This window comes from Mugil cephalus, chromosome 14, assembly GCF_022458985.1.
Source record: "Mugil cephalus isolate CIBA_MC_2020 chromosome 14, CIBA_Mcephalus_1.1, whole genome shotgun sequence".
NCBI classification, from domain to species: domain Eukaryota; kingdom Metazoa; phylum Chordata; class Actinopteri; order Mugiliformes; family Mugilidae; genus Mugil; species Mugil cephalus.
Window position 1 is genome coordinate 12,645,776 of NC_061783.1, and position 24,511 is coordinate 12,670,286.

The 24,511-nt window shown below is 41.1% G+C and overlaps 7 protein-coding genes across 10 annotated transcripts in view; 3 read left to right on the forward strand and 4 right to left on the reverse strand.

The window, feature by feature from the left end:
* Nucleotides 1-2,545: 2,545 nt before the first annotated feature.
* On the reverse strand, nt 2,546-5,835 carry LOC125020167 (tyrosyl-DNA phosphodiesterase 2-like). Its single transcript, XM_047605461.1, has 7 exons — nt 5,513-5,835; nt 4,724-4,848; nt 4,457-4,606; nt 4,253-4,344; nt 3,549-3,667; nt 3,290-3,460; nt 2,546-3,208 (listed from the first exon to the last, which is right to left on the reverse strand). The coding sequence occupies exons 1-7, from the start codon at nt 5,657-5,659 to the stop codon at nt 2,927-2,929; spliced, it is 1,086 nt and encodes a 361-aa protein (XP_047461417.1). The 5' UTR covers nt 5,660-5,835; the 3' UTR covers nt 2,546-2,926.
* Nucleotides 5,836-6,029: 194 nt separating this feature from the next.
* On the forward strand, nt 6,030-6,951 carry LOC125020282 (acyl-coenzyme A thioesterase 13-like). The gene is made up of 3 exons (XM_047605634.1): nt 6,030-6,052; nt 6,556-6,637; nt 6,763-6,951. The coding sequence occupies exons 1-3, from the start codon at nt 6,030-6,032 to the stop codon at nt 6,949-6,951; spliced, it is 294 nt and encodes a 97-aa protein (XP_047461590.1).
* A 46-nt stretch (nt 6,952-6,997) lies between these two features.
* Nucleotides 6,998-9,836, reverse strand: tdp2b (tyrosyl-DNA phosphodiesterase 2b). Its single transcript, XM_047605195.1, has 7 exons — nt 9,675-9,836; nt 9,060-9,184; nt 8,798-8,947; nt 8,594-8,685; nt 8,005-8,123; nt 7,746-7,916; nt 6,998-7,664 (listed from the first exon to the last, which is right to left on the reverse strand). Exons 1-7 carry the CDS (start codon nt 9,819-9,821, stop codon nt 7,383-7,385), a joined length of 1,086 nt encoding a protein of 361 aa, XP_047461151.1. The 5' UTR covers nt 9,822-9,836; the 3' UTR covers nt 6,998-7,382.
* A 766-nt stretch (nt 9,837-10,602) lies between these two features.
* acot13 (acyl-CoA thioesterase 13) lies at nt 10,603-13,110 on the forward strand. Its single transcript, XM_047605196.1, has 3 exons — nt 10,603-10,808; nt 10,934-11,118; nt 11,698-13,110. Exons 1-3 carry the CDS (start codon nt 10,725-10,727, stop codon nt 11,855-11,857), a joined length of 429 nt encoding a protein of 142 aa, XP_047461152.1. The 5' UTR covers nt 10,603-10,724; the 3' UTR covers nt 11,858-13,110.
* c14h6orf62 (chromosome 14 C6orf62 homolog) lies at nt 12,133-16,242 on the reverse strand. Its single transcript, XM_047605193.1, has 5 exons — nt 14,637-16,242; nt 14,301-14,477; nt 14,081-14,206; nt 13,635-13,769; nt 12,133-13,531 (listed from the first exon to the last, which is right to left on the reverse strand). The coding sequence occupies exons 1-5, from the start codon at nt 14,763-14,765 to the stop codon at nt 13,406-13,408; spliced, it is 693 nt and encodes a 230-aa protein (XP_047461149.1). The 5' UTR covers nt 14,766-16,242; the 3' UTR covers nt 12,133-13,405.
* Nucleotides 16,243-16,358: 116 nt separating this feature from the next.
* gmnn (geminin DNA replication inhibitor) lies at nt 16,359-20,302 on the forward strand. Its single transcript, XM_047605194.1, has 7 exons — nt 16,359-16,439; nt 17,199-17,281; nt 18,192-18,293; nt 18,425-18,578; nt 18,665-18,747; nt 19,158-19,268; nt 19,545-20,302. Exons 2-7 carry the CDS (start codon nt 17,222-17,224, stop codon nt 19,665-19,667), a joined length of 633 nt encoding a protein of 210 aa, XP_047461150.1. The 5' UTR covers nt 16,359-16,439; nt 17,199-17,221; the 3' UTR covers nt 19,668-20,302.
* A 471-nt stretch (nt 20,303-20,773) lies between these two features.
* ripor2 (RHO family interacting cell polarization regulator 2) overlaps nt 20,774-24,511 on the reverse strand; it is a 60,139-nt gene continuing 56,401 nt past the window's right edge. For all 4 annotated transcript variants that reach the window (XM_047605190.1, XM_047605188.1, XM_047605189.1 and 1 more), the window contains exons 19-22: nt 24,142-24,344; nt 23,967-24,050; nt 23,775-23,865; nt 20,774-23,156 (exon numbers count right to left, since the gene is read on the reverse strand). In XM_047605190.1, the coding sequence (XP_047461146.1) occupies nt 23,056-23,156; nt 23,775-23,865; nt 23,967-24,050; nt 24,142-24,344 (479 nt within the window). In that variant the 3' untranslated portion in view covers nt 20,774-23,055. The remainder of the gene's footprint in view (nt 23,157-23,774; nt 23,866-23,966; nt 24,051-24,141; nt 24,345-24,511) is intronic.

Below are 24,511 nucleotides of genomic sequence, written 5' to 3' on the forward strand. Positions count from 1 at the left end.
TATCTTGCAAAATAACTGTCAGTACTCAAATATGCAGCAGCAGCAGCAGCCCTGTACGTCCAGAAATAATACTGGCTTCTGGGGCAGTTTGTCACAGCGATTTTGAAGTGAAGTAGTGATGGATGTGGTGCTGGTGATATACTGTAGATTGGAGCACCACTTAGGCTTGCCCTTGCCGTGCCTGTGACAAGCTATCTGTGCACAGGGAGGCCGGTGTCTGAACGTCTAACCACGTGCGTGCACATCTAATCCTCATCTGCTCACATCCCAAATTCTACAGAAACACAAAAACCCTGAAGGAGCAGAACCGAAGACCGTCAGTCAAACGGCGATGTTGTTGTTGCTTGGCCTGTTGCTTGGCTGACTCCCCCGTTGCTCCCTTCGCCGCTCTTCTCCGGGCTCGGGTCAGATCTGTGTCAGATTCATCATCGTCTCACCTCAAAGGACAAAGCCTCGTCCCAGAGCCTCCCTGCCGGCGCGCGGAGACGTCTGCGCAAAACCAAGAACATTCGTGTTGACGGGCCTCGACTAAAAGTTCTCACTGAGGGATACGCTTTCGGAGGCTGAGCTCCAAAAATACATCTGTGAGGTTGTCATTGCTTGACGGCTCGGAGGGTGACTAACAAAAAAAAAAAAAAAAGAAAAAAAAAAGAAAGGAGTGAGATGATGTTGGATTGTGTCCATGCAGACTTCCAGAGGGAAAACTCATGGTGCGGGTGTTTGTTGGATTTGTGGAGGAGGGAAACGTTGATAGGAATCTGGCAGGAGGATGGTGCTCAGGGGGGGAAGGAGGGGGGGATAGATCACGTGACCAGTTTCTTGGCCCAAACAGCTGTTGCCTCCACCTGTACCATCTGTGACCTGCTGCTGTTCTCCTCCTCTCCGTCTCACTGCTCGCTCTGCTGCGCTATCACAGCCCAGTGGCGGTTTGGACCTCTGGCAGCGTTTTGCTGTCTAGGCTCTACAGCTGTTACACAAACAGGTGCTTTAATATTATCTTACTGACATTAAAAAATCTATTATTGCAGTACAGGGGTAAAAATCATAAGCTCAACTAGTGAGCGATGTTTAAATGGATGAATGAATGCATTATTTATCATTAATTCCTTTTGTTCACCATCAAGAAATGTCACTATGAGTTCATGTGACTCATTTAATGAAGGTAAATGCATTCATTTGTATCGTTCTGTGGACCAAACTGCCATGTATCCAAATCAGAAACCAAAGTTTTCTCTGGTTTTTGTCTTTTCTTATGAACCTACTGAATCAAATATGTAGAAAAAAAGTTTGGTACTGATGTGACATAAGGGTTATGATGCTAAATAAGCAAATACATAATAATGCCACAATTACTTTAATTCCCAAAGTGTAAAAAGATCACGTCCAGGCATTGTTCATCAAGCTCATAAAACGATAAGTACATTTTTGATTAAGTTAAAAGCAAATGAAAGCCCTTGAAGTGCACATGTTTTAGGCTTTAGGTGCAGCAGATTTGTCCCACTTGTCCTTGTTATTCAGGAGCCAGGAATGCGGGGGGACAGACGAGGCCTTTTCTGATGATGTTTGCTTCCAGGGAAGAGTCACATCTGTGTCCTCTCCTAAGGTCAGCTCTTCCTCGCTGTGTGCGGGGCCGTGATGTAAATACTGTGCTGTGCGCTCATCGAACAAACACGAAAACACACTCAGATCTGAGGGGGGCATCACAGGGAGGAGCGGGGCAGACGTTTTGACAGTGCGCTGGCAGAGGAGGGAGATTTAATCTGGTTTGAGGGGCAACTGGAGCCTACAGAGACCGGTGAAATGTCGATTGTATTAAACCGCTACAGGAAATGTTTCACTGACCTCCTTTACACATCAGATACTTTATATTCTAGAGCAAGAAACCACAGAATTAGATTTGCTAGCACTAGGTTACTGCCAGTATATTCAATAACACTACTTACTGGATCAACACAAGGTTTAATGATAGACTTGATATTTATTAATAATTGACAAGTCTCATTTCCCTGGCCATGCTTTCACATACATGAGCCAGCGCACATGCACACAAACACATTTCTCCTACTAACACACTGAAAACAGCCCCTCGTCTATAATGACTGAACACCAAAAATTATATTAATATCTTTTATGACACCAGCGTCCGATCTGTCCTTTGGTTCATTTGTGGGACCACGAATTCTTTTTGAAAACGAGAGTATGGTATTACACTGAGGAGCAGCAGTTGCAGACGCAAGTTTCATCATGACTTTATATTTGGCCTTTCTGTTCTAATTTGTTAGATGTTTTCTTGTGACTCATTTTGCTTTTTATTAGACAGTTAAATCATGAATCCTTGACTATCACAGCGTTTTCAGCATTTGCAATTTAAATCCGTACTGCCCTCTAGCGGCCTAATATCCGTACTACACACAGTGCTGCTCCAACGCCCATGTTTATTGTATTAGTGCTAATACAATATGATTAAGTTGTAACCACTGGTCACCTGGATAAAAAAAAAAAACAATACCACAGAAGCCTTAATCTACATGTGAATTTATTCATATAATGAAACAAAAATTAAAATGATAAAGATTTTCAGTCTGATGAATTCAGACAGAAGTTCGGAAAAAAATTTAAAATGTTGAAAGTCTGATGAACAAAATCATGTAACATGAGTGAAAAAAAAATGTGTTTTTCCACATTTCAGCCGCAGATAAAGAACAGATATAAACCAGGTGATAAAACAATTTTTTATAAAAAATAAATCAAAGCATGTGTAACACACAGCCAACCTTGGATGAGATCAGAGCGTCTGTCATTGAGAAGGTGTTAGGGTGGTCTGATCAGCTGTGCACCAGGGCAATAAAAACATGCAGAACTAACAAGTCCAGCTGATCTACAACAAAGGCTTTGACTGGCTTGGTTCTGCTTGTTTTGTGTATTTCTAGCCAACATAGAAGGCACAAAAGATTCCCCAATGGTCACTAGTGTATCGGCCACAGTCCAGCTTCTCCAGCCCCACCAAAGCCATGCGGTCAGGGGCCAAACGTGGGACTCCATCCTTGGTCGCTGGTCGTAGGTAGACCCGGTCGAAGCGGAATCGACTGATGTATCTAACGGACTTGTTGCTGTTGGCTTTGGTGTCCCATGTGTAGCGGCAGTGCTCCCGTTTGCCGGTTCGCTCCCACACATCAGAGACAGTGGAGGGAAGGCCCACCTTGGCCACCTGAGAGGGGAGAGGAGGAAAAATTATTAAAGAGGTACCCGCAACGGGCTGCAGCTTAACTGGAAAAAAACAGTAACTCACCTCAGGGTCTCTCAGGTTGGTGTCCCCTCCAAACAGAACGGTGACGTCATCAGGTGCATCTTTCATCCTCTGCATCACCACACGCAGCTGTTTCATCCGCTCCTCTGCGTGGCCCTTACAGCTCTCAAAGTGGGACGTCATCAAACACAGCTTTTGGTCTTTGAATGTCACCTGATTTTAACAGAGGGAAGCCCCGCCTCAGTAATAATCCCTTCAGAGCGTCACCTTAAGCTCACGACGTGGATGACTCTACACAAACCTGAGCTACAAGCAGATTTCTCATCATCTGAGTGGTGGGGTAAGTTACGATCTCGCTCCCTTCGAATTTGACCCGGGACTTCTTGAGCATCATCCCCGTGAAGTAACCTTCTTCACCGCCTGCTCAGCACAAGAGGAGAGAGGTTTTAGACACGGGGGTCTAAACAGAGCAGCAGCCCTCAGAAAAAAGGTTTTATCTTGACACACAACCACCAATGGTAGGTTGGTGGTGACGTTTACCTCCGTTGAATTGAACACTTAAGTTTTGTTCACCAACTAAAACTAAAATAAGGTTGTCAAAATAATAGGAACGTGCCTCAGTGCAACACAGTACAGTTCAACAGTACTACAAACCACAGCCCACACAATGAAAACACAATTTAATCAACAACTTTCTGTTATTTAAAAAATGGTGAATTGTGTTCATGAAGCTTAGATTTAGTGCATAACTGTGCAATAAAAATAAATAAAATAAGATTATTTGTATACAGCGCCACTGAAAAGTGTTGTTTTTGATGCAGCAATAAAAGGATTAGTGTAAATCTACTCAATTTTATGTGGTAATCTTAAAAAACAATCACAATAGATAAGAATATAATATTTAAATTATTTTAAGTAGGACAGAACAATAGCTGCACCCTGACAGAGCAGCTGAACACAACTCGGTCATAATCGTTTCATTGTTTACTGTTAGACATACTGTACCTTCAATGATCAGGTAGCTGACCGCCCGTTTCTTCAAGTACTGGACGTAGGGTGGAATGAGCTCCTGTAGGAACACAATGTCCGGGTCGTATCTGCAGAGAAAGAAAAATCACAACAAATATTATCTGTCTTTCATTTGCCTAATAATCTATTAGATATGTGTGCAACCACTGGGAAAACAAAGGGTGAAAGAAGTGTGCTTACAAGACTAAGTAGGAATACAGGCCTCTGGCTCGCTCTCCCAGGTTGTCTGTATCAAGTCCGTCCACGTTCCAGGTGATCAGGGACAGTTTACCGTCGTCTTTCCCTGAGGGTTTCTGCGCGGTGCTGGGACTGCCTTTAGTCAAATCTATGCTGGGAGTTTATAACAGGGGGTTACTTCATTTAAAACAGGCAAATGTTTGTTTGTGGTGAATCTTATCATGCACATTAACTTGGGATATTGTCGGGGATGAAAGACAGTGGACTCACCAGTCTTCTTGAGGTTTTGTCTCAGTATTTGATCTCTTTGGTACAGGGCTGGAGTCTTTCTCGGAGGAATCTTCCACATCAAATACTTTCTCCATATCTGCCTCAAAGAAGGAGTTCAAAGCCCTCTGAAGAAAAAAGAAAAAAAGAAAGAAAGAGTTACATTGAGCTAATCAGTGAAATATCTGCAGCTGTGTTGAGCTGGACTGTAAAACTGTAGATGGACCAGCAGCTACAGCAGCAGTGTGAGAGATTTATTATATAAACAGTCACTTATTAATAACTAAAATGTCAACGAAATACTGTTCGAATTTAACAACAACCACCTTCTAATTAGCAAAACAATAATAAAAGATCATTCAAATTTTATATGGACAATAACAAATTGTATCTGTGTCCGAGAAATCACTTTCAGCTAAGTTACCCTTTACAAATACGACATTCCACCTCTCAAGGAAGTGTCTTATCCAAAATCCAAATCACATGACCTGCTCCAAGGTGTGTTCTTTCTCCTATTTCTTAGTTATTTAATATAAAGTAGTGTGTATAAAGAGTGTGGATTTATCACATGCCAACAGTGTTACTCCAATATATGTGTAAATAACTATCAATTTCAGTTTACTCAATTGTATATATAATACTGAGAAGAACCTTTGCGTAAAAATGCCATGTGTTGACTTGTTATAGGCGGCCATGTTGATTTTAAGCTTGAAAACAGCCAAAATGTCAACTATGACACCTGTCAACTATGTTAAACTCAAAACTCATTATATATTCTCTCAGCTACAGTACCTCCATCTCCCATTCATTTTCAGCCAGGTAGCGCTGAGCCACGGCGGCGTCACTCCCCACTACCGTAGCAAACTCTTCGCACAGACGACGTCTGTTTTCTTCCACATTAGAAACTGATGGTTTGTCCGAGTCGGATGTAGAAGCCATGTTTTTGTTCACTTTTTATTTACAGGCCTAACCCTTTAAAATGACTCCACAGTCACCTGAGCTGAAAACAAACATTAGCGCATGTTTCCGAGGTGTATCAATAAAAGGCTTCCGGGTAGAAAAGAGTTGGATAGAAAAGTGTACCCAAAACAGAGAAAAATATATATTTCATTTTGTAATACAGTTTAACTAAAATGTGTATGCTGCCTACAGTAGATCTCAAAGCACGGGGAAATGTTTAATTATTAAATAATAAAATAACAACAGTCAAGAAAATAATAATAATAATGATAATAATAATAATAATAATAATAGCAATTGCACCAATCTCTATATATTAGTATTATTTTGGAGGTGTTTAACTTTTCTGATGGTCGAATTTAATTTTGGAATGTATGTACAGAAATCTAATTTAACTTTTATTATATACAAAGTTGTACATCCATAAATGTAAATGGTCTGAAAGGAAACCCAATATCCACCAATTCATTTTAAAACATTAAAAGAACTATTAAATCAAAAAGCTACCCGGGCGATTAGTATCTAAAAAACCTTAAAATCGTCATTTTTGAATTTATGTACCTCTTTTTATTTTCAATATTATATTCTATTCTTTTTTTTGTTGTTGTTCTAATAATTGTATTATATGCCTTAACATTTTTAAATATGCATCTTAATAATTATATGCATCTTATAATAATAAAAAATAATGAAGAAACCCCAAAATAAATGGTCGAATGTGCAGTTTGACCACTTATTTTGTGTTTTCTTTAACTGCACCATGAAACAATATTTTGCGCGGACGCTTTATCTGACGCAATAGTTTCCGGTGTGGAAAGTCAAAGAACGAAGCGGTGTAGTTGAGACGATCATAACAGAGAATCTTTGACCCGAAGTTTGACATTGGTAGAATATATAATAAAGCAGATAATGAGAGCGATGGTAGACAACCCGGGCTTCGACAGAGTCCTGAGCAAGGTAAAGATGCACATTCTTGATCTCGAGTGGAGTTTAACTTGCTTGTCCTTTGAAATGCACAAACTGGACGGCCTCCGTGTCTTTGCTGTGTCACAACTGTCTGCACAGCTTTCTGCTTTCCTCAGGTGGACGTTGTGTCAGCCACCCCGGGTAAGGTGGTGTGTGGGATGCGGGTGGAAGAGGAGCACACTAAACGGGGAGGGACGCTGCACGGCGGGCTGACAGCCACCCTGGTTGATGTCATCTCCACCATGGCCATCATGTACAGTGAGAGGGGAGCACCAGGAGTCAGTGTGGACATGAACATAACGTGAGTTCAGGAGCCGTGTGAGCCTTCAGAGATCTTACTTTTATTTTGACCTATGAGCCTCTGAATTGAGCAAATCAAGTATTCATAATTTCATATCTAATTAACTGTAATGTGAATTGTGTGGAATGAACCTGTAGAAGAGATTTACTAAATAAAATGGACCAAACTGAAACTGAACACCAACTACAATAGTTGCACTCATAGTCTTCTGATTTGCTTGAAATTAATTATGTTAATTCTAATTTGAGGTGTTGAATATCATTAAAGTTTCTCATGGTTTGACCTTGGATGAGATCAGAGCGTCTGTCATTGAGAAGGTGTTAGGGTGGTCTGATCAACTGTGCACCAGGACAATAAAAACATGCAGAACTAACAAGTCCAGCTGATCTACAACAAAGGCTTTGACTGGCTTGGTTCTGCTTGTTTTGTGTATTTCTAGCCAACAGAGAAGCTACAATAGATTCCCCAATGGTCACTAGTGTATCGGCCACAGTCCAGCTTCTCCATCCCCACCAAAGCCATGTGGTCAGGGGCCAAACGTGGGACTCCATCCTTGGTCGCTGGTCGTAGGTAGACCCGGTCGAAGCGACATCGACTGATGTATGTAACGGACTTGTTGCTGTTGGCTTTGGTGTCCCATGTGTAGCGGCAGTGCTCCTGTTTGCCGAGTCGCTCCCACACATCAGAGACAGTGGAGGGAAGGCCCACCTTGGCCACCTGAGAGGTGAGAGGAGGAAAAATTATTAAAGAGGTACCCACAACGGGCTGCAGCTTAACTGGAAAAAAACAGTAACTCACCTCAGGGTCTCTCAGGTTGGTGTCCCCTCCAAACAGAACGGCGACGTCATCAGGTGCATCTTTCATCCTCTGCATCACCACACGCAGCTGTTTCATCCGCTCCTCTGCGTGGCCCCTACAGCTCTCAAAGTGGGACGTCATCAAACACAGCTTCTGGTCTTTGAACGTCACCTGATTTTAACAGAGGGAAGCCCCGCCTCAGTAATAATCCCTTCAGAGCGTCACCTTAAGCTCACGACGTGGATGACTCTACACAAACCTGAGTTACAAGCAGATTTCTCATCATCTGAGTGGTGGGGTAAGTTACGATCTCGCTCCCTTCGAATTTGACGCGGGACTTCTTGAGCATCATCCCCGTGAAGTAACCTTCTTCACCGCCTGCTCAGCACAAGAGGAGAGACAACAACTTTCTGTTATTTATAAAATGGTGAATAACGTTCATGAAGCTTAGATCTAAGGCAGGAATGTTAAACTAGGACGCATTTGTGTTTGAAGTGAAATGCAATGCATTTTCACAAGCGTACCTAATGAACTGGCGATTGTATTTACACAGCCGCTAATCTGCTTTTAGTATAAATAAAATAAGATTTGTTGAAAACGAGCATTTAACTGAGATACAGCGCCACTGAAAAGTGTTGCTTTTGATCCTTTTGATGCAGCAATGAAAGGATTTAGTGTAAATCTACTCAATTTTATGTGGTAATCTTTTAAAAAAAATCACAATAGATAAGAATATAATATTTAAATTCTTTTAAGTAGGACAGAACAATAGCTGCACCCTGACAGAGCAGCTGAACACAACTCGATCATAATCGCTACATTGTTTACACCTGTTAGACATACTGTACCTTCAATGATCAGGTAGCTGACCGCCCGTTTCTTCAAGTACTGGACGTAGGGTGGAATGAGCTCCTGTAGGAACACAATGTCAGGGGTGTATCTGCAGTGAAAGAAAAATCACAACAAATATTATCTGTCTTTCATTTGCCTAATAATCTATTAGATATGTGTGCAACCACTGGGAAAACAAAGGGTGAAAGAAGTGTGCTTACAAGACTAAGTAGGAACACAGGCCTCTGGCTCGCTCTCCGAGGTTGTCTGTATCAAGTCCGTCCACGTTCCAGGTGATCAGGGACAGTTTCCCGTCGTCTTCCTCTGAGGGTTTCTGCGCGGTGCTGGGACTGCCTTTAGTCAAATCTATGCTGGGAGTTTATAACAGGGGGTCATTTAAAACAGGCAAATGTTTGTTTGTGGTGAATCTTATCAAGCACATTTACTTGGGATATTGCCGGGGATGAAAGACAGTGGACTCACCAGTCTTCTTGAGGTTTTGTCTCAGTCTTTATTCTCTTTGGTGCAGGGCCGGAGTCTGTCTCAGGGGAATCTTCCACATCAAATACTTTCTCCATATCTGCCTCAAAGAAGGAGTTCAAAGCCCTCTGAAGAAAAAAGAAAAAAAGAAAGAAAGAGTTATATTGAGCTAATCAGTGAAATAAGGTGCAGCTGTGTTGAGCTGGACTGTAAAACTGTAGATGGACCAGCAGCTACAGCAGCAGTGTGAGAGATTTATTATGTAAACAGTCACTTATTAATAACTAAAACGTCAACGAAATACCGTTAACAACAACCACCTTCTAATTAGCTAAACAATAATAAAAGATCATTCAAATTTTATATGGACAATAACAAATTGTATCTGTATCATATGATTTATCACATGCCAACAGTGTTACTCCAATATATGCGTAAATAACTTTACTAAATTGTATATACAATACTGAGAAGAACCTTTGCGTAAAAATGCCATGTGTTGACTTGTTATAGGCGGCCATGTTGATTTTAGGCTTGAAAACAGCCAAAATGTCAACTATGACACCTGTCAACTATGTTAAACTGAAAACTCATTATATATTCTCCCAGCTACAGTACCTCCATCTCCCATTCATTTTCAGCCAGGTAGCACTGAGCTACGGCGGTGTCACTCCCCGCTACCGTAGCAAACTCTTCGCACAGACGACGTCTGTTTTCTTCCACATTAGAAACTGATGGTTTGTCCGAGTCGGATGTAGAAGCCATGTTTATGTTCACTTTTTATTTACAGGCCTAACCCTTTAAAATGACTCCATAGTCATTTGAGCTGAAAACAAACATTAGCGCATGTTTCCGCGGTGTATCCATAAAAGGCTTCCGGGTAGAAAAGAGTTGGATAGAAAAGTGTACCCAAAACAGAGAAAAATATATATTTAATTTTGTAATACAGTTTAACTAAAATGTGTATGCTGCCTACAGATCTCAAAGCACGGGGTTATGTTTAATTATTAAAATAGAAAATTAAAATAATAACAGTCAAGAAAATAACAATAATACCAATTGCAACAATTTTTATACATTACTGTTATTTTGGAGGTGTTTACCTTTTCTGGTGGTCGAATTTAATTTTGGAATGTATGTACAGAAATCAAATTTAACTTTTATTATATGGAAAGTTGTACATCCATGAATGTAAATGGACTGAAAGGAAACCCAATATCCACCAATTCATTTTAAAACATTAAAAGAACTATTAAATCAAAAAGCTACCTGGGCGATTAGTATCTAACAGACCTTAAAATCGTCATATTTGAATTTATGTACCTCTTTTTATTTTTAATATTATATTCTATTCTTTTTTGTTGTTGTTCTAACAATTGTATTATATGCCTTAATATGTCTTAACATTTTTAAATATGCATCTTAATAATTATATGCATCTTATAATAATAAAACTAATAAAGAAAACACAAAATAAATGGTCGAACGTGCATTTATTTAGTGTTTTCTTTAACTGCACCATGAAACAATATTTCGCCCGGACGATTTATCTGACGCAACAGTTTCCGGTGTGGAAAGTCAAAGAACGAAGCGGTGTAGTTGAGACGATCATAACAGAGAATCTTTGACCCGAAGTTTGACATTGGTAGAATATATAATCCTAAAAGCATGGCTTCTCTGAATTTGAACGCGTTAAAGCAGATAATGAGAGCGATGGTAGACAACCCGGGCTTCGACAGAGTCCTGAGCAAGGTAAAGATGCACATTCTTGATCTCGAGTGGAGTTAAACTTGCTTGTCCTTTGCAAGGCACAAACTGGACGGCCTCCGTGTCGTTGCTGTGTCACAACTGTCTGCACAGCTTTCTGCTTTCCTCAGGTGGACGTTGTGTCAGCCACCCCGGGTAAGGTGGTGTGTGGGATGCGGGTGGAAGAGGAGCACACTAACCGGGGAGGGACGCTGCACGGCGGGCTGACAGCCACCCTGGTCGATGTCATCTCCACCATGGCCATCATGTACAGCGAGAGGGGAGCACCAGGAGTCAGTGTGGATATGAACATAACGTGAGTTCAGGAGCCGTGTGAGCCTTCAGAGATCTTACTTTTACCTATGAACCTCTGAATTGAGCAAATCAAGTATTCATAATTTCATATCTAATTAACTGTAATGTGAATTGTGTGGAATGAACCTGTAGAAGAGATTTGCTAAAAAATGGACCAAACCAAAGCTGAACACTAACTACAATAGTTGCATTCATAGTCTTATTATGTTAATTCTAATTTGAGGTGTTGAATATCATTAAAGTTTCTCATGGTTTAATATTTAACATTTTCCATTTTAGCTACGTTTATATACATGCTGAAGTCTGCAAAACTCTGAAGCTATTTACATTATTTTATATAAAACATATGTTTGCTGGCTTAAAAGTGGTCGAATGTGAACAAAAAGAGATTCACTGCTTTCCTTAAACTCTCTGCATTCACGTTCTCATTCAGCTTGATACCATCTTGTCATTTACAGAGAGCAACTGATAAATACCACTAATTATATCTTTCACTATGCTCAGTGACCTTTAGCACAGTCAGGCTGAAAATGACCTTCTTTAACTCCTCGTGACCTGAAAGTGTGACTTAATCTGACAGGTACATGAACGCTGCGAAGATGGGAGAGGACGTACTCATCACTGCTCAGGTCCTGAAGCAAGGACGGTCACTGGCGTTTGCCACCGTAGACCTCACCAACAAGGCAACGGGGAAGATCATTGCTCAAGGGAGACACACCAAACACCTTGGCAGCAGCTAAACTTCTCTTCTTCTCACAATTGTCATCCTCTACTGAGTGAAAATGTAAAGCAGCGTGTTTGTACAGTTTGCTAAAACACATTTTGTAAATGTAGAAGTTGTAACAGGGGTAGGCACCACAACTCCATAACCGTCCTCATTGCTGGTTACTTAATGACTCGTGTTGTTAAGGCTGTTACATATTTATCATGAACAGAGACTGATTTAAGGTCAGAGGCCTTATCCAACTACTGTATCAATGATTTATGCAAATGCAATAAACAAATGGACAAAGAGTTCTGCTTTCAGAATTTGCACTGTATTGGGATATGCTCAGCAGTATTGATTTGAGAACCAACAGAAAAAATAACCCTTAAACCCTTTCAACTGAACACACTGAATCAACAAGGAGCAAAATTACATGTGCTATGTGCTTTGTTTTTTTTTTTTTTTGTTTTTTTTTTTTTGTTTTTTTGTCAAGCAAGCCTGCAAAACCCAATTTTAATTTGATGAGTATGGCAGCAAATTATCTTCATTTTAGTAGGTCAAATTAAACAAATCAGTTAGCTCTCAGCGTATTTTGTTAGGCATGTTAATCATTAAATCTCACCGTTTCAGATTCTCACCAACCCACATCCCAAAGAAAACAAAACATAAAACATCAGATTTCAGTAGCTTAAATGAATAGTGCATGAACGGCTTGAACGGTGAAAATGACCTCCAACATCTACTCAACATGTCTCAACTTTGTGTACAATGCCTTCAAGTCACTCAAGGTTTTTAGCAAAGGCCTGCCTAGCATGTTTCAGAAGAAAGCAAATGACACCAAAACATCTTTAAACATCCAGCAAAATAACTAAGGCGGTTTATAAGAAGCAATACCTACACCATATGATTTGACAAATACTGTTCATCTTGTTATCCTTGCCTACACAGGTGTATAAACACCTGTTCACATCTGTCCTTGGTCAAAAGATTGTGTAAAGTTGTTCTAGAAACCCCATTGACATTACAAACAAGCTTTAACAATCCTTTCTTATGACAACAAGGGTATAAAACACGTCCATCTGAGAACCACCGTGAAGACCTGTGTATTGTTTGTTCTTGTTTTGATGCAACATAAAGAGTTCCTTCAATGACCGGTGCTGCTGACAGTGCGGCTCCAAGAGAACAACCAACCACTCAAAATCAATGTTCGTGCAGGTTCAAATGAACGAAAATGGGTGAGTGAGGAGGAGGGAATGGAGAGGAAGTAAACTAAAAAAAAAAAAAAAAGGAGAAAAAAAAAAGGGAACCAATCCAAAAATGGCAAAGAGAAGAGGGGTTGACACTGAGAGAGGGAGGGGGGAGAAAAAACAAACAAAAAAAAAACAAAAAAACAAAGATGGGAATTGAATCTGCGTCATGTCGGGGAGGAGAACGTGGAGGGAACAAAAAGGAGATCCAAGCATAAGTTCAAAACTTTAAAAGGGAAAAGGGTGAAGATGAGTACATCAATTTGCTTCTGAAGGCTTAGGCAGGAGGACGGGGAAAGGCTTTTTCCCTGTGTGGCTGGGTGGAGCAAGAAGCCTTAATCAGGCATGTATGGGCGAAGGTGATCCTCGATGTCTCCCACACCCCAGCAGGTCAGCTGGTCCTGGGGCAAGTACAGGCAGAGGCTGCACAACTTGAAAACTGTGGCCTTCGTTTTAGGAGTCTGCAAGAGTTAGACAGAGAGTATGTGTTGACAAGTGTGTTAGGAGTTGGGGGTTTTCATCCCTTTAGGAGAATCGCATTATAATTTCAATGGACCGACTTACCTGTAAGTGTTGTCTATCCATGAAGAGAAATACAGACTGAGTTGGGTTGTTCATGACCATTCCAGCCTTGTCTTTGCGACCCAAAGCATGCAAGCACTGCTTCTCGTAGTCTCCATGATGAAATTCAAACTTGGCCTGGAAATATGAGAACAGACTCATGAATATTTATACATCCAGAACGTTGACAGTTATTTTGCATGTTTGTCTCGTCAAACTATTTATTTCTCCCAAAAACATTAACAGTAAATTTCTACATTTGAAAATATTTACAAGGATGAGAGCACAGTTGTGTAGTTCTTTTGTTATTCCTACATAAGTGACTCTCACATGTTTAAATGTGGCTAAAGTCTGACTCAGCATTGTTAGTTTTCACTATAGTGCCCTGTTCTAATCAACACACACAAGTATAAGGAAAAAAACTGTTCCAATAGAAGGAAATTTCTGACCTGAACAGGCCTAAAGGGTTCATCATCGGCCCCCTTCCATCTGGAGAACAGCAGACAGACAATCTTCTCAATATCGTTGCGTGGCCAAAGGATAAAATCCATTTCCTGTGTGCAGCCTATCACGTCCTGCAACATAAGAAAGATAGACAACGCTTTAATAACACGGCAACAAGTTTCCCCCCTCAGACCACCACCCACTTTATTTGTTTCAATGTCTTACCCTTCGCATAGACTGGTATCGTGGGGCGTGTAGTTGCACGACGTCTTTTTGCAGGAGTTCGATCGAACTCTCAAGAGAGTAGCTGGAATCGCGCACACCTCGTAGGATGTTTTCTTCATAGTTGTTGGTCATCACTGGCACCACTTCAGCTACCTCAAAAAGTGCAGACTTCTTCTTCTGCAAAACAAGAGAAACACAAACACACATTTAAGTCAGTGAATGGCTTTTGGTTACGTGGTAAGGAACTCATCCATAACATCTGAATGAGTAAAAAAATAACAGCAAAATGAAAAACAAAACATGCATTTTAAGATGGTGGTTGTTGTGCGGACAAACCTTTTCTTTGAAAACGAAGGCTATATAAATCTTGAAGTCAAACTGATCAGCCAAAGATTCCCTTTTCTTCCGAAGTTGAGCTCGAAGTCGATTTCTTGTTTGATTTCTTCGTGAAGTTGGGTCCCCCATGGTTAGGTTTTGATGGCAACGTCTTCTCCTCTTGTGCTGTATATTTTGGCTACTCTCTCTACTTTTGTATTTATACCTTGGGTAAGGGATGGTGCTAGCTACCCTTCGCAGAAACAACGCATCAAAACTCTAGGCTAGATCGTCGAAACGCTAACTATGAACTGAAAAGGTCAACAAATCAGAAACAAAACTAAGTCATTTCAATTATTCTTTTTGTTTTTTGGTAAAAGGGTAGTGTTGAGGAGGGGAATGGTCAACAAGCTAAGACTACATCTCCTTATACTTGATCACAAATCCATGTTTAAGACATGACTTACAAGCTAAATGAGCTCTTGTTTCAACCTGCCATCGACGAGGGATTACAACAGAGATTTAAATGAAACAGCAACTCAAATATTTTTTTTTTTTTAAATCAACTTTTACTCTGTAAATGTAACTGAAATCAACAGAAAAGGCTGCCACTACACAAACCCATACCGGTAAATCGTTTTTGCTAGAGAGATTGTGGGACTACAGCAAGCTGTCAAATAGCCTATTATTTGGGTCATTTCAAAGTCCCTCATCCATGGCTGTCGTTTTGTGTTTGTTTTCCCTGGAGAGACTGCGTTATGTGCGTGTTATAGACGGACTGGGGACACAGACGAACATGGCAGGTAAATACAGATGCCAGGAGATGTTGGCACCGGGTAACATCGAAGACTACTGCGAAAGTAACTTGACATTTCCTCGACTATTACTGCCTCTCGTTTGGCCCAAGGCCTGCGGTGCTGCCACTGATGCTAGTCATGTTGTGGGCGTATTTTTAGCACACTAGCTAAGGAGAGCTAGCAGGCTAATCTATGCATTCACTTCCGACACTAACTAGTAGTGAACCGACGATATAGCTACATCTTATCTTCCGACTGATTGGCTTAATTGGGGCCTGTGTGTGGTCTGCTAGCTAACGTACAGTCATCTTTCCACACGTTTACATTTTCTCTCTGGGTTCAATGTGGCTGCCAGAGCTCAAAGAGTCAAGCGACCCGCAGGCTTCACTGACTAACTGGCTCTGCTTGTGCTCAGCATTTTACCTAGGTGCAATTCACTTCAGTCGCGTCTTGTCAACAACTTAATCGACAATTATCGGGCCAGGGAATCAGTAGCCAGCCAACGACACGCGCTGAGTGGCGAAATAAACCTTGGCTAAACAAAATCTGTCTCCCTTTTCCACGCCTGAAGTTTCGAGGTGTTTGCTGCGCTTGTTTTCTTTCTCTTCTTTTCTTCAGTCGTCACAGCCTCCGGCTCGCCCTGCTGCATGCCATGTCAAGATAAATCGACAATCCAGCTGAAATCCTCCGTTCTTTCAGTCGACGTGTGGCGTGTTCTGTCTCCCGGTGGGCCCATATTTAACGACGTGTCGTCCAACGCTTTTCCGTCTGGTCTCTTTGTGTGTTTTCGGGCTGCTGATAAAGGCAAATGCGAGCTCGACGGTCGACAGCCTCCCCAAAATGGCTGCACATTCAACTACGAAGACGTGACGTGCTTTGACATGTGACCGCGCGAGGAAAAAAAAAACAACAGCGGAAAAAAAAACACACCTCGTGACTGGTTCCGACACCACGTGACCGAGTGGGCGTATTTAAGCCGCTGGCGCGAGATTCTCGGAAGAAAAGGACGACGTGTTTCTCAACCTCGGTGAGTTGAACTAACATATAAAGGTTACAAAAAATAGGAATATCGACGTAAATAGCTTTTTCTGTGAAAGACAACTTAAAGACATTTTCATTTGTTTTGATCTTGCCCTTTCTGGAACCAAATTATGGAAAGATATTCTTCACTTGATTTCTACTTGAACTACATTTTTCCTTCTTCTTTGAACGTATTGTTTGACTTCAATGACTGTCCACCTGCGGGATAAAATAAATAAATAAATAAATAAAAATAAAAATAATTACATTAATCTTATTCACCAGTGTCGATACACTAATCAGATATTGCCTCTGAAATGTTTGTCGCCCAGTGGCGGTTTTCGTTGTACAGGGACTCTATTTCGTATATAAGTTTAAAAATAATTAAATAAATAATAGTTGAGCTAACATTTATCGATTTAACGCCGAGGTAATTAAATTCTCTCGACACCTGCCGCTTGTTACTTGTTAAACATTACAGTCGTCGGTCCTTGTGTCGTGTCTTAGCATAGTGGCTAAGGCTGAGCTAACAAGCCATTTTAGGGACTCAATTACAACAAATGGCCGTCAACCAAGACTATAGCCACAGTTTCTTAATTGATAAAATTTTAAACGTATTTCTCATAATAAACTTATGTCTTGAAGACTGGCTCGTGTCCTTCAATGCGACTCCTTCCTTCAGTGTAGGAATAAATTGTTAATAACCTTTTCTCATTAATGTGTCTTCTACCCTGACGTTGTTTTTGGTTTGTTCCCCCTCCACCAGGTCTCTTGTAAAATTGCTGAAACATGAGTCTCAGTACAAAGGTAAAACACAGCCAGCAGAAGTCCGATGAGAATGATTTAGTGGTAAGTGTTTAAGTTGTCCTTTAAGGTTAAAATGTATACATTTTGTCTTTTGGTGTGGATGACATTGACTGTTTAGACATCAGTTTAAGCAGCATTGAGTCAAAGACCTGTTTTCAAGTGTTTTTTTTTTTTTTTAAACATATCGAGAAAATTAGTGTAGATATTCAGATGTGCAAGCAAAGCAAAACTGGATGAATTTAACTGAAATTAAATGTTCATGCTTGCTCACTAACACCCACGACTGCATCGGTACCATTACTAATATTAAACTAGGTCTTTTGAAACGATGTCTGCTGTGAAACACTTACAGGTGTCTCACTGTTAAGCTTTTGTCTGCATTGTGTTGCACGTTTAATTGTGTCATGTGGAGAAGAAAAATCTGTTACTTGCTTCCCTTAATTTTATCTGTTTTCTACATGATGTTTCTGCTTTAGTTTCAGTCCCCCACCCCCCACAGTTCACATTTGCTGAAAGATCACCTTTTGTAGGCTGAAAACACACCAGCAACGTTGTGACTCTCTGGCGAAACATTAACGCAGTGAGGTTGTTGGCTTCTCTGTAATGAGCCTTCAAGAGAAACTTTCCCACGGCTGTTAAGACGATCTGAGCCCTGCCCCTTTTTCGCACACCTGTGGGCCCTGTTGCACATGGCAGCGGCGTTCAGGCTCTTCACTTATGCCCTTTCCCATGGTGACAGTGTAACTAAAGTAATGCGTGTGAAGTGATGCTAAGCCTCTACTGAATAGAGGCTCTGGAAATGAGAACGCAGGTCATGTAGATTTCCCATGAGACTTGATCTTTCTTTTCTAAAGACCCAAAGATCTTGTTTACTGTTTTATTTTGGTGCAATTTCCCGTATGAGAACTACTCGACTGTGAAGTCACCCGAACTTCTGTTTGACACTTTGCAGAGTTTTTTTGCACCGTCTCAAAAAACAATGGGACCCTCGAGGCAAACCCTGAAGGTCCTCCAGCCCTCGGTCGTCAACAGAGACTTGGGGAGGTCGGCTCAGGTATGTAATGACTTGGCACTTAATTCTTCATTCACAATGTTGGATATTTTTCCAGTCATGAAATACATTTTCTGTCAAGGGCATTTGTTCCCAAGCATGAACTGGCATCTGCTTCAATGGTTTTCTTTCAGGCTGGTAAGGGCATTCCCAAGCGGAAACAATGGGCAGCTGAACAAACTAGAGGTCCAAAGAGGGTGAAGGTAGAGGTCAAATCGACACAGACGGAAACAGCTGAGTGTTTAACAGACGACGCGTCCACGGAAGCTTATGAACTTATGGTCAAAGGTAGATATACTGTCAATCCTTGCACCACATGGTTCACAGATTGACAAACGTAAACAACTTAGCTTTATATTAAACTTGTGTTGCAGAAATGCCACCTTCCACGTACTGGAAAGAGGTGGCTGAGGAGCGGCGGAAGGCCTTGTACGATGTTCTACAGGAGAATGAGAAGGTGAGTTAATGGCTAAAGATCGGCTAATGTTTAGCCGTCAGTGGAGCCGTTCCCACGCTCCTTCTGACTGGCTCGACCTCAGCGGGCTCCAGTCCAGCTGGCACTTACTGATCTAGTAACTCTGCACTGAAGTATTAGTTGAAATCAGTTTATTTAACTTTGAACCAATTGTTTGGAAGGTGCTAATCTTGTAATGAAATACCCAACTTCTCCAGACAAATACTGTTCCAGCAACTTAGTTATTTGGCAGCTTTAGCCGAGAACTGTTTGACCTGATTGTCACTATGATTTTTGTAATTTAGCAGTTTAGGTTTCTTTTTTTTCCACTTCCCCATAGTACTAGGTGGTGTTGGTTTGCCTTTTGTAGCTTGATGTCAAATGACTCCTTAAATGTTCCCTTTTAAACCCAGCTGCACAAAGACATCGAGGCCAGAGATGAACAGATAACAAAGCTTCAGAGTGAAAATGATGAGCTGCAGGAGCTGGCGCAACATGTGCAGTACATGGCTGACATGATCGAGGTAATTAATGGAGGAACATTTGTGTATCAACGCTTGAATTATGAGCAAGAGACTTTATTCCCTAATGGCATTAGTAGCAGCAATTTATGTCTAATTGAGACCAGGTTTTGGAACAGGGTAGTGTGATTAGTGTTTTAAGAAAACATCCCATTAAAATTGGGATAGATTTATGGAATTGCTCCTCAGAGTTGCCAAGTGGGATGATATTGATGGAACTAATCTTTGAACAAGCTACAGTAGCCTTGGTGCTTTATGTAAATGTGTGTTGTCTTTCAGAGGCTAACTGGAAAGTGTCCAGAAAACCTGGAGGCACTGAGAGAGATTGCTCTTGATGTGGAAGAGGATGAAGATGATGACGGTGAAGAGGCTGCTCAGAGTGAGAAAGAAGACTCCGATTAGTGGAGTGACGTACAACAGACTGTTAACGGCAGGAATCTATAATTGTCTCACAAGGCTTGCAAGTATTCAGAGCTTTGAAAGTGCAACGTTGTCGTCCACTTGAAGTGTTTTGTGTTAAATCTGGTTCCTATGTGGTTTTATTAAAATGTACAATGTCACATTTTTGCACATTGAACACGGGTGGGTTTTATAATTCATTTTTAGCCTTTGCTGTACTTCTCAGTGCAACAACTGAAGGCATTTTTCATGAAGGACATTTTAACATGTAAAATGGGAAAGAACAAATGTGAATAGCATCAGAAGTTTGATTTTTGGCTGGTTCAGCACGGCGATGGGATCAGGACCTGACCCGATCCGTGGAGTTGTAATGGATAAAGACAAATTAAAATACTGACATACTTTAAGAGAGTTGCTTGATTTTTCTCCAGCGTGCCGCTCATACATGTTCACTTCAGTGTCAGACTCCAAATTTCAAATGTAATTTCCTGTAAGGAGTTAAAATGTTTGAGGTGTTTGTGCTCTAAGGTGATGTGTTTACTACCACATGTGGTGTTAATGCTTGAGTTTAGACTGTAAAATTGTACAATGTTGCATCAAGTGTACATAATTGTGTAAAATAAACTTTTTATATAAAACATGTATTTGTCATGTTGGGTTTAATTTTGTAACCAAAGTGGTGCAGGTTTGTCCTAGGCATCTGATTTTTTTTCATAAATTTTCATGCCAATAAATTGGGGCTCTTACACAAGTCAAAGGGAAATGTTATCCAGAGAGAATAAGATTCTTTCCACTCGTCTCAGCTGACGGGCCATCCAGGTTTATTTTCTCAATAAGGCGTTGACCTTAATTTTAACTGCCTTGAGATTTGATTGGTCCACTTTAGTTATGGAACGAAGATGAAAAATTTAGTGTAAAGCTGAAATAGTTTACTAAATGTTTAAGGAAATCTTAGCCATCAGAATAAGTATACAGTAGTGGTCCTGTTTAAGCTGTTTACTTTTCTGAATGGTACCAGATTAACTTCAAATCTAGAACTCATGCTGTATTAGCTTTTCTTGAGCGCACCTGAAGAAAAGTTAGTAATTAAAATGCCCAAACACAGCAAGTTTCATTTTAATTATGCAAAAATAAACTTTATTGCAACTTTTGATGAGCAGGAGAAATGCTGCTAACCACAATGGAGAAGAGTAGTATGCAACCAGATGGATCAGTACTGAAGCTCGTCGACCACAGTGTGCCAGAGGTATTAAAACCTGTCTAAATAATTAAACGTGGACATTTCGCCAACTTGTACTTTGCGGTGATTAGGAACTGAACAGCCCACCAATTAAAGTATAACACTGTTCAAATAAAAGTTTGTAAAAAGAATTACACTGAATGAATGAATGAATTAGATACTAGGTCAAAATACTGTAATGCTATTCACATCACAGAAGAAGTACTTAAAAGGCAAAAGGCTGTACAGAAAAAAAAAAAAAATCATCTTTAGCTTTTAGTATCAGTTCACACATTTACAGATTATAATACAAAAGAAAAAAAAATACATTTCATAAAAATACTACCACTTGTTTTTAATCAATATGGCTTTAGGACTGTGCAGTTACAACCAAATGCAACGAGGTCCATATATTATGGGTTTGTCTCACTTATTTATTTTTTGTGCTTCTAAAGATAGGTCTGAGTGTTTGGGCCAAAAATTATTTGTTGTATTGAAAATACATTCTCCTTGATTAGCTCTTGATAAAAGATAAATTTAAAATCAACTTTTCCTTTGGTTACAGTAAATCTACAAGGTAATAAAGTAACATCTCTAATATATAAACGTCCCGTTCTTTAGGGACCTTTAAGGAAAAAAAAAATCTATTAGGCTATTAGCAAATCTTCTCCAACATAATAATTAATCTAATATAATTCCTTCAAAATAAACTCCAATTAAAATTAAGCAGATCTGTTTCAAGGAGGCTTTTTTGTTTTTTAAAACCAAAGACAATATTTCAAATACTAGACCTGAAAATAGAACATAAATATACAATTAATTTACATAACAATGTCCTCTGCACTACTACAGTATAACTCCAAAGAATATTAGAATTACAAGGAGTAAATAATAAATAAGTTGCGTGAACATATGCGAGTTTTGTCGTCGTGCCCTAGCACTAGACTCAGTAGTACGGTGACGATGAGAAAAGTTGGAATCAGAAGCTGACCTCGGGTCAGTTTTCCCACATCACAGTTAACAGATCAAAGACAGAACAATTCATTTCTCATTCTGCTTTTAGCTCACACGCCCCATGAAATGTGCCACAACGGAGGCTACACGTATCCTCAACGACAGATCCTTCTCTGTACAGTCACTCTCCACCCTTAAGTGAATTTATTGCCCTCGACTGGCTCCTGTCCTGCTAAGAAAACTACATTTACAAAAGAGCGTCTGTGGAATCTGCCTGCCCCACCACACCAAGGCTCAAGTGGTAAAAGCTGGCGATATCAAACGTCCTCTCTGGTCAGCTCAGACGCAAAAGAAGAATCACATATGTACAGAAAAAAATTGCACTTGTTAAACTGCAAGTATGAGCACTGCGCTGACCGGTTTCAGCTCTTCCCGCGGAGCCTTTTAACGTCACCTCCTCTCACACGCCGACTAATTTATGGTCCTCCCTGAAAACAAGCGCACATCTTTCAACCATACGAGAATCCCTGAAACTCAAAAGGAACGTACTAGAAAACAGAACTTAAATTACATTTTTTGAGTACAACCACATATGTTACACCGGCTGTGTAAAATATGCCTTATTTACATGCCTCACAACAGTGCAAATCCTCTGAAAGCGGCAAAAAAAAAAAAAAAAACTAATGCAAAACCACCAACTAAAACATGTGTTACAGTGATTATACAGAGATCCTATTATATTGCGTGACGCGGCTGTAACAATCAAGCTGATTAGCAAACAGGAAGTGATGCAAGAAGTGTGCAGCGGTTAGCTTGGTGATAGGTGATTCAAGATGCTCAACTGCCGCAGTCTTTGGAGCAGCTCTTAAATTTAAATGCTTTCCAGTTTAACGTAACGTGACCACTCTGCCTGGCTCAGAAAGCAGGGTACGTACGGGGGAGTGTCCAAAAAAAACAAAACATAGGCGATACGGGAATGAGGAGTGTAAGTGTGTGCAGGGTTGTGGCTCAGGCTGTTGTCGTCCTTGTGTTTAAGACAGTTTGTTTGGTGTTAGTTCCTTCTGCAGAGGCAGTGTCAGTGGGAACAGGCTCTAGGCTGGAGAAGTAACTCAATAGACGCATCGGGCCACGGAGAGAGCCCTGTGAGGTGAGCGGTCTGAGGTTAAGCTGAGGAGATGCAGGGACGCAGTCTGGTGTCTTGTACGGCGGCGTGGTGGCTCAGAATGCAGTGGTGACGGCGTTCGGTCGCCGCGTGCCCACGCGGATCATCTCTCCCGGCACCGTGTCCAGCTGCTCGTACGCCAGCCGCCCCTCCTCACCTGCAACAGGTTTCAATCATCAAACTAATTATTCTAAAGTCTTCAAGTGGCTGAGAAATTACAAGTACTACAAATCACGGGGAAAACCACTTTGTTGGGCTGAAAATAGCCATACTTTAACACTGCAAGGCCGACACATTGCAAACTGGTGGAAAAGAGAAAGCGGCAGAAATAAAATAAAGGTGGCCACTAGTTTTTCGCAAAATAATTTCTGAAATTTTGATAAAGTACTACTGCGCTTTGTACGCATTTCCACTGAAAAGTGTTTTGTGAATGAGCTGTGACTCTTGTAAAGTCTTTTGTCTTGATATCACATAATTCTCTTAAATTCGCTTTGAGGAAAATAGACTTCAAATGAACTGGTCACATGACCCCCTTGGTCATCTCTGGTGGCGCCGGAGAGGAGGGAAATGCAAAAAAAGTGTTTCCGTTGCACTTCCAATGCGATAAACGATTACGTCGATGCCTCTGGAAAAACTACCTCATGGGAACGTAAAAGTGATTTTACGTTTTTAAAAATGTAGGTGATAATAATAATAATAATAATACAAATATAATTGATAGTAATGATCTGTAGAAGTGTAGAAAAATAGTGACCTCCGCCAGTTTGTTACTCACCAAATGTGAGCAGGGTTTCTATGGCGACATGACGTAGCTCCTCATCAGCCGAGTCGCACAGCGCTATCACCGCCCTGATGCTCTCCACTGCCTACAGACACACGAAGGACACAACATTCCAGTGAGTTAAATGTCCCTCCTTTCATGACATGCATGTAAAAGCACCTCTGCATCGTGTGGCTGAGTCCTGACCTGCAGACAGCTGAGAGCTGAGCAGGCTGCCCTCTGGCTCTGACCTCCGGCCTCTGACAGCGCCTGGGTGTAGCACTCCACAGCCTGCGGACGACACGCATCCACATTCAAATACAGCTTCTGTGAGGACTGTTTGAAACGAAGCACGCGTTCAGTTCTGTTTAGCACCATTCACCCTGTTCCTGAAGTGTCTGCTCGAGGCTCCAGATGAGAGGTAGTCAGCCGCTGCCTTGTTGACCTGCGGGTCCTCTGCGGTGAGCAGGGAGGCCAGGGCCCTCAGGGTGCCGTTTCTAGGCCAGAGTGAAGACAAAGGCACCTCCTCCAGCTCTGCTAGACACGAGGACACGTCCCCACTGCACAGGACCTCTGCAAACACCTCTGCGGATGGAACAAACGTGGACAACCGTTTAAAACAGACGACAGATGTGCTGCCGTGCTCTGTGCTCCTGACTTGATGCTGGCTTGTAGGTCAGGTCGCGGGGGCAACAGGCTAAGCATGAAATCTCCTCTCCCTAATAATACTTTCTAATTCCTCTTGATGTCTC